This window comes from Artemia franciscana, chromosome 5 (assembly GCF_032884065.1).
Source record: "Artemia franciscana chromosome 5, ASM3288406v1, whole genome shotgun sequence".
NCBI lineage: Eukaryota > Metazoa > Arthropoda > Branchiopoda > Anostraca > Artemiidae > Artemia > Artemia franciscana.
The window spans coordinates 1,450,441-1,461,364 of record NC_088867.1 but is presented as its reverse complement, the minus strand read 5'-3'; the positions used below and the strand labels follow the sequence as shown (position 1 = coordinate 1,461,364).

At 31.7% G+C, this 10,924-nt stretch overlaps 1 protein-coding gene across 1 annotated transcript; it reads right to left on the bottom strand.

The window, feature by feature from the left end:
- Nucleotides 1–1,049: 1,049 nt before the first annotated feature.
- Nucleotides 1,050–6,918, bottom strand: LOC136026852 (uncharacterized). The gene is made up of 4 exons (XM_065703573.1): nt 6,758–6,918; nt 4,489–4,614; nt 3,011–3,088; nt 1,050–1,386 (listed from the first exon to the last, which is right to left on the bottom strand). The coding sequence occupies exons 1-4, from the start codon at nt 6,804–6,806 to the stop codon at nt 1,106–1,108; spliced, it is 534 nt and encodes a 177-aa protein (XP_065559645.1). The 5' UTR covers nt 6,807–6,918; the 3' UTR covers nt 1,050–1,105.
- Nucleotides 6,919–10,924: the final 4,006 nt, after the last annotated feature.

Genomic DNA, 10,924 nt, shown 5'->3' with positions numbered 1-10,924 from the left:
AATTGGGATAAAATTTAAGCTTTAGTGTAAAGAGCGAGGTACTGACGATGGGGCGAATCCCCTCATATATGTAATAAAAACATGAGAATACAAAAGTTCTTTACGTAAGCTAATTTATAAGTTACGTAAATCTTTTACCAATAAAAAGATTCGTAAAAAATTAAAAGTTCTAGTTGCCTTTTTAATTAACCAAAAAATCGGAGGGCAACTAGGCTTCGCCCCCGCTCTTTTTTTCTCAAAATCATTCGATCAAAATTATGAGAAAGCCATTTAGCCCCCCCAAAAAATATGCAAATTTCGTTTTGATTATTCCTCTGCGGAGAGCCAAAATCAAAACATGCATTGATTCAAAAACGTTCAGAAATTAAATAAAAAAAACGAGTTTTTTTAACTGAAAGTAAGGAGCGACATTAAAACTTAAAACGCACAGAAATTACTTCGTATATGAAAGAGGCTGCTTCCTCATCAACGCCCCGCTCTTTACGCTAAAGTTTTTTACTGTTTTAAAAAGAAGAATTGAGAGAAAGAGTCAAACTTTAGCGTAAAGAGCGGGGCATTGATGAGGAAGCAGCCTCTTTCATATACGAAGTAATTTCTGTGCGTTTTAAGTTTTAATGTCGCTCCTTACTTTCAGTTAAAAAAACTCGTTTTTTTTTTATTTAATAAGATTAAGAATGATAATTAATGTATTTTTAAGATAGTATTATTAAGTGTCTAACCAAAATTATTCAGTCTGTTTTTTAATCATGTTTTTAATATATACTATCTACATTTGTCAGAACTTGCATTAGGCAAGAATATTTAAAAAAAAAACTTTAAAATTTAACCTTTTTCAACATAGTGTATTTATATTAACTATTTTGTTCATTACCGTATTTCTATAATAAATTTAGTTTATTTGCATTCCCAATAAGTCTTAAGGGACATAAGGAACACACCAGAGAAGCATCTAAGCTATGGTGCAGGAATATTTGGTTGAACCCTTTAATTGATAAATGAGGCAACTCGCTATCTGATCTATTCAAACAAGAAAAAAAAAGATTCAGAGACAAGGTGCGAAATTATTTTATTAAGAAAACGTCCGTAAAAAAATAAAAAATAAAAACTATTTTCCAATGAGTCCTGAACCAACTGGTCGACCTATTGAGGATTGACCAAGACCACTCTGACCAAATCCAGTTTGTCCAAAACTATTTTGACCGAAACCAGTTTGCCCAAATCCTGTTTGTCCAAGACCAGTTTGTCCAAGACCAGTTTGTCCAAAACCAGTTTGTCCAAAACCAGTTTGTCCGAGTCCAGTTTGACCTAACCCTGGTCGGCCAAAGCCAGTTTGACCAAATCCAGTTTGTCCAAAGCCAGATTGAGTTCCACCAAGACCACTGCCAACTGGAACAAAGTTTATTTTTTATTTCTAAACCGAATTAGTATTTAATAAAGCTCTTAAAGTCAAACTAACATTTGAAAGCATTATGATTGACATAAATGTAAATAAAAACAAACTAATTAAATTCAGAAGTACAATAAGCCTGTATGTTTGTTTAATTGGCCACGTAGTGCTGGTTAAGAGCCTATTAAGATTAATAATAACGATGCTAAGTAATTTATAAATGCAGAAGGATTAATTCACCAGAATGCGTGGAAGGGGGCTGAAATGTGTGGAAAGGGGGAAGGAAGAATATATTTTCAAAATTAGTAGGGTGGCAGTAAATCTACAGCGTAAGGCAATTTTATCGCACTAGTCCTTTACCGTTATATATCATTAGGCTGTAGACCTTTATTGATCTTCTTTGATGGGGATAACGGAGTATCCTTCTTAAAGAATGGTCCCCAGGATAACTGTTCCACATCTAAGTGTACCGTCAAGCAAAACCCCTCTTTTAGTGCTCAGTTCTTTTTAGACTATACCAGCCTTTTTAAAAATTTGCTCTTGGTTCTTGACAATTTGACTTAGCAGCGTTGTTTGTATTGCAAAAAGAGGTAAAATCATGTATCTATACAAAATAGCCATTGACACTATACCAAGCCTTTCACTAAAAGACAACAGAGACTCATTGGAAACTGCTGAACCTACCATCTTAACGCTATTCTTGATCTTCTGCAGTAGTGATAGCAGCGCTTTCAGAGCACCAGCAAACAGCGGGCATCCATATTTACTGAATAATAGTATTTTAAAGGTTGTAAAGGGAAGTGATGAAGCTAGGTGATAGAAGGCTTATGTGGTGAAGTTTAATCTTCATCCTTTCAGCAGGGAAGGTTGATGTATGCGGAGAAAGCAATTTTCTAAGAGACAAAGCCCGTTGGTTATCTTTATAACTTTAATTGTGAAGATGAAGTACATTGAAGATGAGGATGTTGTGTGCTTGGTACTTTTGACCAGGTAGTCAGCAACTCCGTTGCTTCTTCTGCGTTGAATTTGACCATTGGTGTATCAGACAACTCTCAGCTTTTAAAACAGCAGGTTTTAGTTTAAATTTGTTAAAGTGTTTAAAAGTTTTGATAAACATTTGTTAAGGTGTAGTAATTAGAACTTGAGACTTATCTGGGAAAAGACAACAGAGACTCATTGGAAACTGCAGAACCTACCATCTTTAATTTAGTGATTAACACTAAAATCTTGTGGGGTCGGCATAACTTATTCTGTTTAATCCCTGGCTTAGAAGTAGAGGAATCTCCTTTTACCTTCTATTTTTGTCTTTTCCATTGTCAAAGAATTATGCAAACATTTGCATTAATTTTCATTTTGTTTTTTACCTTTCAAAATAAGAAAAAGTTCCCAGTTTAAAAAAAGAGAAAAAACTTTCGACATGTAAACAAATGAGGTCCACAAAACGTAGGTCTCAACATTCTGCTCTCACCCCAGGGTACCATCCATAGTTAAGGGTAAATCATCCAACACTCCCGGAGTTTTTTAGGATTTTTCCGGTTACCATTTGGAGCTGGGTCGACCCCAATCCAAAACTAAATAATTAGTCACACTAAAAATTAAGGAATTCTCAAATATTTTACTCACGAGGCCGTCCAAATCCTCCTTGTTGAACAGAAGATGATGCTAGATTAGTTACGCTTTGTATTGGTCTTCTGAAACCACCTAAAAAAAACGTCAAATTTACTTAACATATGAGCGAATAAAAAAATCTTTGCCATACAGAATGAGAAAGCAAAATTTATCGAGCACTAAAAGAATAATGGGCTAATATTTGGTGCTTTAAAAAAAGTAACATCAAATTGCACTATGAATAATTTAAGATTTGGTAACCACGAAACTTGGGAAAATTACTTTTTATTTAATATAACCCAATGGTTACCACCGAATGTTAGGCTTGACATAAAATTAACACTCGCTCTGTCCAGCTTCATTTTATGAAAGGTACTCATTATCAGAAACATGCCACTCATTATCATTGTCAGATTATCATTATAACTCATTATCAGAAACCAAAATCTAAAAGAGGAATATAGAATTATTTCTGTGTGTCTCCAACTCTTGTGTCATATTTCATAATCTCTTCTAGTATATATGTAAATATATATATATATATATATATATATATATATATATATATATATATATATATATATATATATATATATATATATATATATATATATATATATATATATATATATATATATATATATATATATATATATATATATATATATATATACATATTCAGTGTTTTTGTCTGAAAACAAAGGTCTGAGACACGATAAGTGTCCGATAAGTGATTGATATATTAGTAAGATAGCGACATTAAATTCTTACATTAAATTTCAAACATAGTTTAGATATTAAAATAAAGCAAAAATCTACAAAAAAAGATGTAAAGAAAACAACAGGGCTTAAGATCATAAATACCAACGCGTATGCTGGAACTGGACTTCCAAAAAAACAAGAGCCTGAATAGCTCTAGGCTGAATTTCTATCAAGAAAATACTGTTTTGAACTTGAATCTCACAGGACTAAAGCAGTTTAAAAAGAAGGAGAAACAGGACTAGGTGTGCGGAGAAGTGAGGAAGGAAGGAAGTGACCAAAAAGAATTTCTTCTTATTGTGACAATAAAATCATTCCGACTATTTCTTTTTGAGATTTACATGCAAAAAAGAAACCCTTTACCTTCACTCAGACAAAAAAAATGAGGGCAAACTAAAGCCTAAATCAAACACATTATTATTAAATCTGTTAAAAATTCAAGTTATTTTTTTTGTTACCTTGCATTGTTCGCATAAATTCTGTATACTTTTGTTCTATTTGAGGTTGAAAATAACGTTACGAATATGCCAAAATTGCATTTTGATTTGAAATCTTCCATTTAAATCAAACATACATCCTAATAAATAATTCAATTCTGAACCAGAAATTGTCCATGGAGTGTGAAACATTTAACTAACATATCTTAAAAACCGATTAAAATAGATAGGTGAAAGAAGGAGAAAGAGATGAATTGAAAATTTTTACAGAGCTTCAGAAAGATAATAAAGACTCACTTTGCCTGAAACGTTCGTCTACTTCTTCTGTACCTTCAGGTTTTTTGTCTGTCTCTGGTTTCAGAGCTGCATCCTGGCTAGTTGCAGTTTCAGCTTGTCGCCTAACTACAACTTTACGAGGGGCAGCTAAAAAAGATAAGATCCTTTAGTTTAGTTAACACCAAATTAACAATATAGAGATTAAACCAAAATAATATTAGCAAGGTACAGCTAAGATAGTTTGTTTCCTCGGGCGTTTATGAGAGCTATTAAAATGAGATTTTGAAAAACAGTCTAAAAAGGCTGGCTTTCTAAATTTGAGCGTATGGCAACTTAGCTTTGTGGAAAAGATTGGTTTAATCTATAACCAATTTTTGAAAGGTTATCTAGGCCTACATGGTTTAAGTACTATTTTTTTTAACATTATTCATGCTCACCTTGCGGCCACAAATATGGACACATGTTTGCTACAAGTTTAAAGGTTTTTAAAAATAATATTTGTCTTTGTGTTTGAAAGAGTTGGAAAAAGACAATTGGAATGCATAAAATTACTACAATTGCAGATTGGTCCCTTGATCTAAACACAGATATGAAATCATGAATTATTTATGAGAATAAATATTTTTTATGAATAGACAGAATTATTGATAATTTAGTTAGTTACAGTTTATTTCCTTGGACATTTATGAGAGCTACGTCTCATTTGTATGCCAACTGAACTTTGAGGGACAGATTACTTTAATCTTAAACAAATCTTCGGAAGGTTATCTTTTCCTAGATGGTCTGAGGACTAAATTTTATTTTCAATCTTAGTTATGCTTGCCTTGCAGTCATATGTTTACCACACATTCAAGGATATTTTTAAAAATATTACTCTTTTTGTTCAAAAGTGTTGGAAAAAGACAGTTGGAATGTATATGATTATTACAGCTTGCAGATTAGTCCCTTTCTCGAAACACGAATATAAAAGCATGAATTATTTGTGAGAACAAATTTTTTCTATAAATGGACAAAAACATTGATAATTCAGTTAAAACCGTACAAACTTTTACTCAGATTTACAATGTAGGCGACAAGCCAAAAACTAAAAGAGCAATTTAAAATTGAGAACTTTTTAACAAAGACTCTGCATATTAACGGATATTTCGTCAAAAATTGGAATTCTTCCAACACTAAAACCAAAAATACAACCAAAAATGATAATCCAACCAAATAATAATATAATAATAATATATATAATATAAAATAATGTAAAATATAATAGAATAATAACATAAAATAATAAAATAATATAAAAATATAATAATATAATAAAAAATATAACATAATAAAATAATATAAAATAATATAATAATATAAAATATAATAAAATAACATAATAATAATGTAATAACCAAACCAAAATAATAATAGCTCCAACACCAAAAATAATCAAAATTCACTGAAACTGGAAGAAAACTTGGAATTCATGACATTTCATGGATATTAACTTTATCTATTTCTTAAAACAGTACTGTATTCTATTCCACTATGTGGACACTATTTATTTTTGCTGGTGGCAAGCATTTGGGATGTGTCCAAATTAAACTTCTAGTGCATTGCTACAATTTGCTAGGTTTTAGTTCTTTTTGAATTATTACCACCCAGAGTTTGCTTCTCTTCCTTTATTCCATAAACACTACTACGAATTGTTACCATTTGCTAGATTTTATGTTATTTTTGAATTATTGCCACCCAAAGGTTGCTTATCTTCCTCTATTCCTAAAAAGCTAGTACGAAATTCGAATAAGTAGGTATATTACCATTTGCCAGATTTTGAATTGTTGCCACCCAAATTTTGTTTCTCTTCCTCTATTCGAAAAATACTAATACGAAATTCGAATAAGCAGGCATATTATTACAATTTGCCAGATTTTTTTTTTATTATTTCTACCCAGATTTGGCTTCTCTTCCTTTATTCGTTAAACACTAATACGAGATTCGAATAAGCAAGTATATTGTTACCATTTGCCAGTTTTTGTGTTATTTTTGAATTGTTGCCACCCAAAGTTTGTTGCTTTTCCTCTATTCGTAAAACACTAATACGAATTTTGCATAAGCAAGTACATTGTTTACAAAAGTCTTTAAATTTGTTTGTTTCGAAGTATGAGGGGCACACACGTATAGTTACTATTTTGAAGAGTAAATAAAAAAAAATACAGCCGAAAGTGAGGTTTAAAAAAATCCAAAATGTGCAGCAAATTAAGAATTTTTTATGAGCAAGATCAATTCTTAAACAATATTGTCTTACCTGAAGCAACAGCAACCAATACTAGGATGGTAAAACAAATAGTTTTCATATTGACTTGATACTAAAATTGCAGTTTAGATACTACTGATATAAAAAACATACGGATCTTCTTTTATATTGCTGGTGTTGTGAAATATATTTTAATGCGGTCAAACAACATTTTTCGATCATTCATTTTTATCTTTTTATAATTGGAGAATTATTAAGATCATGTGTTTTTCAAGCCGCCCTTGAATACCTTTGGGGCATATTTCAAATTATTTATGGTGTTATTGTTGCGCAGTTGCAAAATCAATTTGAGGAAACGAAGGATTCAACCAAGACGACATTGTCAAAGCATCAAATTGCAAGTCAAATGCTAATTGTAAATTAATCCATTTGATTTTGTATTGAAATATGAATAACAGGGATAAGATCTAGTTCTCTAGTCTAGACGACCAATATGAAAAGTCACAAAAGTCGGAATATTATGGGTAAACCCAAAAATATACGTTACTAGTCTGTCAAACAGTTCGTGGTAGCGAACTGTTGTAAGGAGCGACCCGGCTAAATAGTAATTAAAACTGTAAAAAATATAATTTTGATACCAATAGCTACATCAAAAGATTTTCATTGTAATGCTGATTTTAAATATATAAGTTTCATCAAGTTTTGTCTTACCCATCAGAAGTTACGAGCCTGAGAAAATTGCCTTATTTTAGAAAATAGGGGAAACACCCCCTAAATGTCATAGAATCTTAACGAAAATCAGACCATCAGATTCAGCGTATGAGAGAACCTTAATGTAGAAGTTTCAAGCTCCTATCTACAAAAATGTGGAATTTTGTATTTTTCTGCCAGAAGGCAGATCACGGATGCGTGTTTGTTTGTTTTTTTTCCCAGGGGTGATCGTATCGACGCAGTGGTCCTAGAATGTTGTAAGAGGGCTCATTCTAATGGAAATGAAAAGTTCTAGTGCCATTTTTAGTGACCAAAAAAATTGGAGGGCACCTAGGCCCCCTCCCACGCTAATTATTTTTTCAAAGTCAACGGATCAAAATTCTGAGATAGCCATTTTATTCAGTGTAGTCGAAAAACCTTATAACTTTGTCTTTGGGGATGACTTACTCCCGACAGTCCCCTTGGGAGGGGCTACAAGTTACAAACTTTGACCAGTGATTACATATAGTAATGGTTATGGGGAAGCGTAAAAGCGTTTTCAGGGGGATTTTTTGGTTAGGGGAGGGGTTGAGAAGAGGGGGATATGTTGGGGTAACTTCCCATCGAGGAATTTTTCATTGGGGAAGAAAATTTCCATGAAGGGAGCGCAGGGTTTTCTAGCATTATTGAAAAAAACAATGAAAAAATAAAAATGAACAAGTTTTTTTAACGAAAATAAGGAGCAGTTTTAAAACATAAAATGAACAGAAATTATTGCACATACGAGGGGCTAATCTTCTCCTAATATGTCGTTCTTTACGCTGAAGTATTTTTAGGAATTTCAAGTACTTATTCTACGGCTTTTGTGATTCAGGGGTCATTCTTCAGGAATTGCGACACAATTTAAGCTTTAGCGTAAAGAGCGAGGTACCGACGAGGGGGAAACCCCCTCTAATACGTAATAAAAATATGAGAATACAAAAGTTCGTTATGTAAACTAATTTGTAAGTTACGTATATCTTTTACTAATAAAAACCTTCGTAAAAATTAGAAGTTCTTTCTGTCGTCTTAAGTAACCAAGAAATAGGATGGCAACTTGGTCTCCTCCCCCGCTCCTTTTTTCTCCATCATCTTGTGATCAAAACTATGAGAAAGCCATTTAGCCAAAAAAAAAATGAAATGCAAATTTCGTTTTAATTATTCATCTGCGGAGAGCCAAAATCAAAACATGCATTGATTCAAAAACGTTCAGAAATTAAATAAAAAAATAAGTTTTTTTAACTGAAAGTAAGGAGCGACATTAAAACTTAAAACGAATAGAAATTACTTCGTATATGAAAGGGGCTGCTTCCTCATCAACATCCCGCTCTTTACGCTAAACTCTTTTACTGTTTTAAAAACTGGAGCTGAGAGAAAGAGTCAAACTTTGGCGAAAAGAGCGGGGCGTTGATGAGGAAGCAGTCCCTTTCTTATACGAAGTAATTTCTGTTCGCTTTAAGTTTTAATGTTGACTCTTACTTTCAGTTAAAAAAAACTTTTTTTTTATTTAATTAAAGATAAAGAACTACATCTTTCTTAAGGGATTTAATCATCATATTGTGGTAACGAACTGTAAGTAAAGAATGATCTGAACGAACAAAAACTGAAACTATAAAAATGGTATTTTGACAGTAATATATGAGGATAATCTGTTCGTCTTAAGTTTTAATGTTGCCTCTTACTTTCAGTTAAAAAAAAAACTTTTTTTATATATTTAATTAAAGGTAAAGAACTACATCTTTCTTAAGGGATTTAATCATCATATTGTGGTAACCGACTGTAAGTAAAGAATGATCCGGACGAACAAAAACTGAAACTGTAAAAACGGTATTTTGACAGTCATATATGAGGATTAATATATGAGGAGTAATATATATATATATATATATATATATATATATATATATATATATATATATATATATAAATAAATTGATATTAAGAGGTTTTTCTGCAAATAAATTAACTTGGCAATTTAAAAAATTTAGTTTTCATTATAACGAACTTTTAAATAAATATCAAAAGAATTATCTGGAAATATTTAAAGAAATTTTCAACTAATTTCGGAGGTTCGAGAAATGGTGATGCAGCGCCATTTATTTTGAATTGTGTTTCTAATAGAGCGGATTTTTTTTTAAATAGCCACATGGTAAAGATGAATTCTATAATTGTTCAGTTCATTCAGGTTGTTTGCACTGTGTTAATATTTGTGATTTGGTAAAATTTATCATATTTAGTTTACCTATTGTTGCTAAAAAGAAGGATATATTAACAGGATAAGCTTGTTTTGGTGTTACTTGGTTGTTCTGCATTTGCTGTTTTTTTCATTGGCATGTATTTTGGGGGTGATACCTGACACGGGGATGCCATGGATATTCTGTGGTAGGCACAACACTTGACTGGGTAGAGAATTTCATGTGCCGAAACCCTATAGGCAAGTGTATTCTCCTGATGAGCCCTTGTGTTGGGTTGTTGCCTCTGAATTATTTGTCTTTATTGTTTCTATTGTTTGGTAAATGACGACTTATACTTATTGACGATATGACTGCCTGTCCATGGATTATTCTTTATGGTTGATTGTGTATGGCTATGCTGTTTGACCTATGTGATTGTATGGATGAGGAGGGTTAAGGCCTCATTCAAATGCTGGTCTATATTAGTCACTAATTTAGGAAAACAGTCTTCCTTTTCTCCTTCTGTCTTTTTTTTTATGTGTTTGTGCTGTTGCAGTGTTGATTTCTCTTTCCATAATATATATATATATATATATATATATATATATATATATATATATATATATATATATATATATATATATATATATATATATATATCGATAGATAAACGGAACTAGAAACGAACAGAAATACAATAAATAGCTGTTCAAACTCAAAACGTGCTAAAATTATCACGAGTAGGGCTGATAACCGCCATGCCTTCTCATGACCGGAAAATAGTTTCCACTCTGCAATAAAAATAAACAAATGACCGTGGATTGTCATTTTAATTTCTATTTACTGGTATTTACTCCTTAAAGTTCTTATAATTTTTTATTTACCAAAGTGAAAAAAAATTATATTTTATTTTCAGTAAACTGCAAATTATATTCTGGTCTTGAAAAGATTGCCGAGGTGTCTTATTGGCAACCATACATACAATGCCTTTTGATCTAGTTTTAAAGCATAATGGGCCAATTGCAGAAATTTTGGGGATGATATTTCCCTATATCCCTAGAGACACAGTTGGTGGACTATTTTACTATGCTGGACAAAATGGCTGTCTCAAAATTTTGAGTGGATTTCCTTAGAAAATGAATGGGCTTGGGAGAGGGGCTTCTTTCCCTCTACTCTCTTTTTACTCTTAAAAATGCTACTAGAGCTTTTAATTTTGAATCGAATTACCTTCTTCAACAGTTCCAATGATATTTATAGCTTTTAAAGTTTGCTCTTTACGCTAAAGTTTGACTCTGTCTCTCAATTCTTCTTTTTA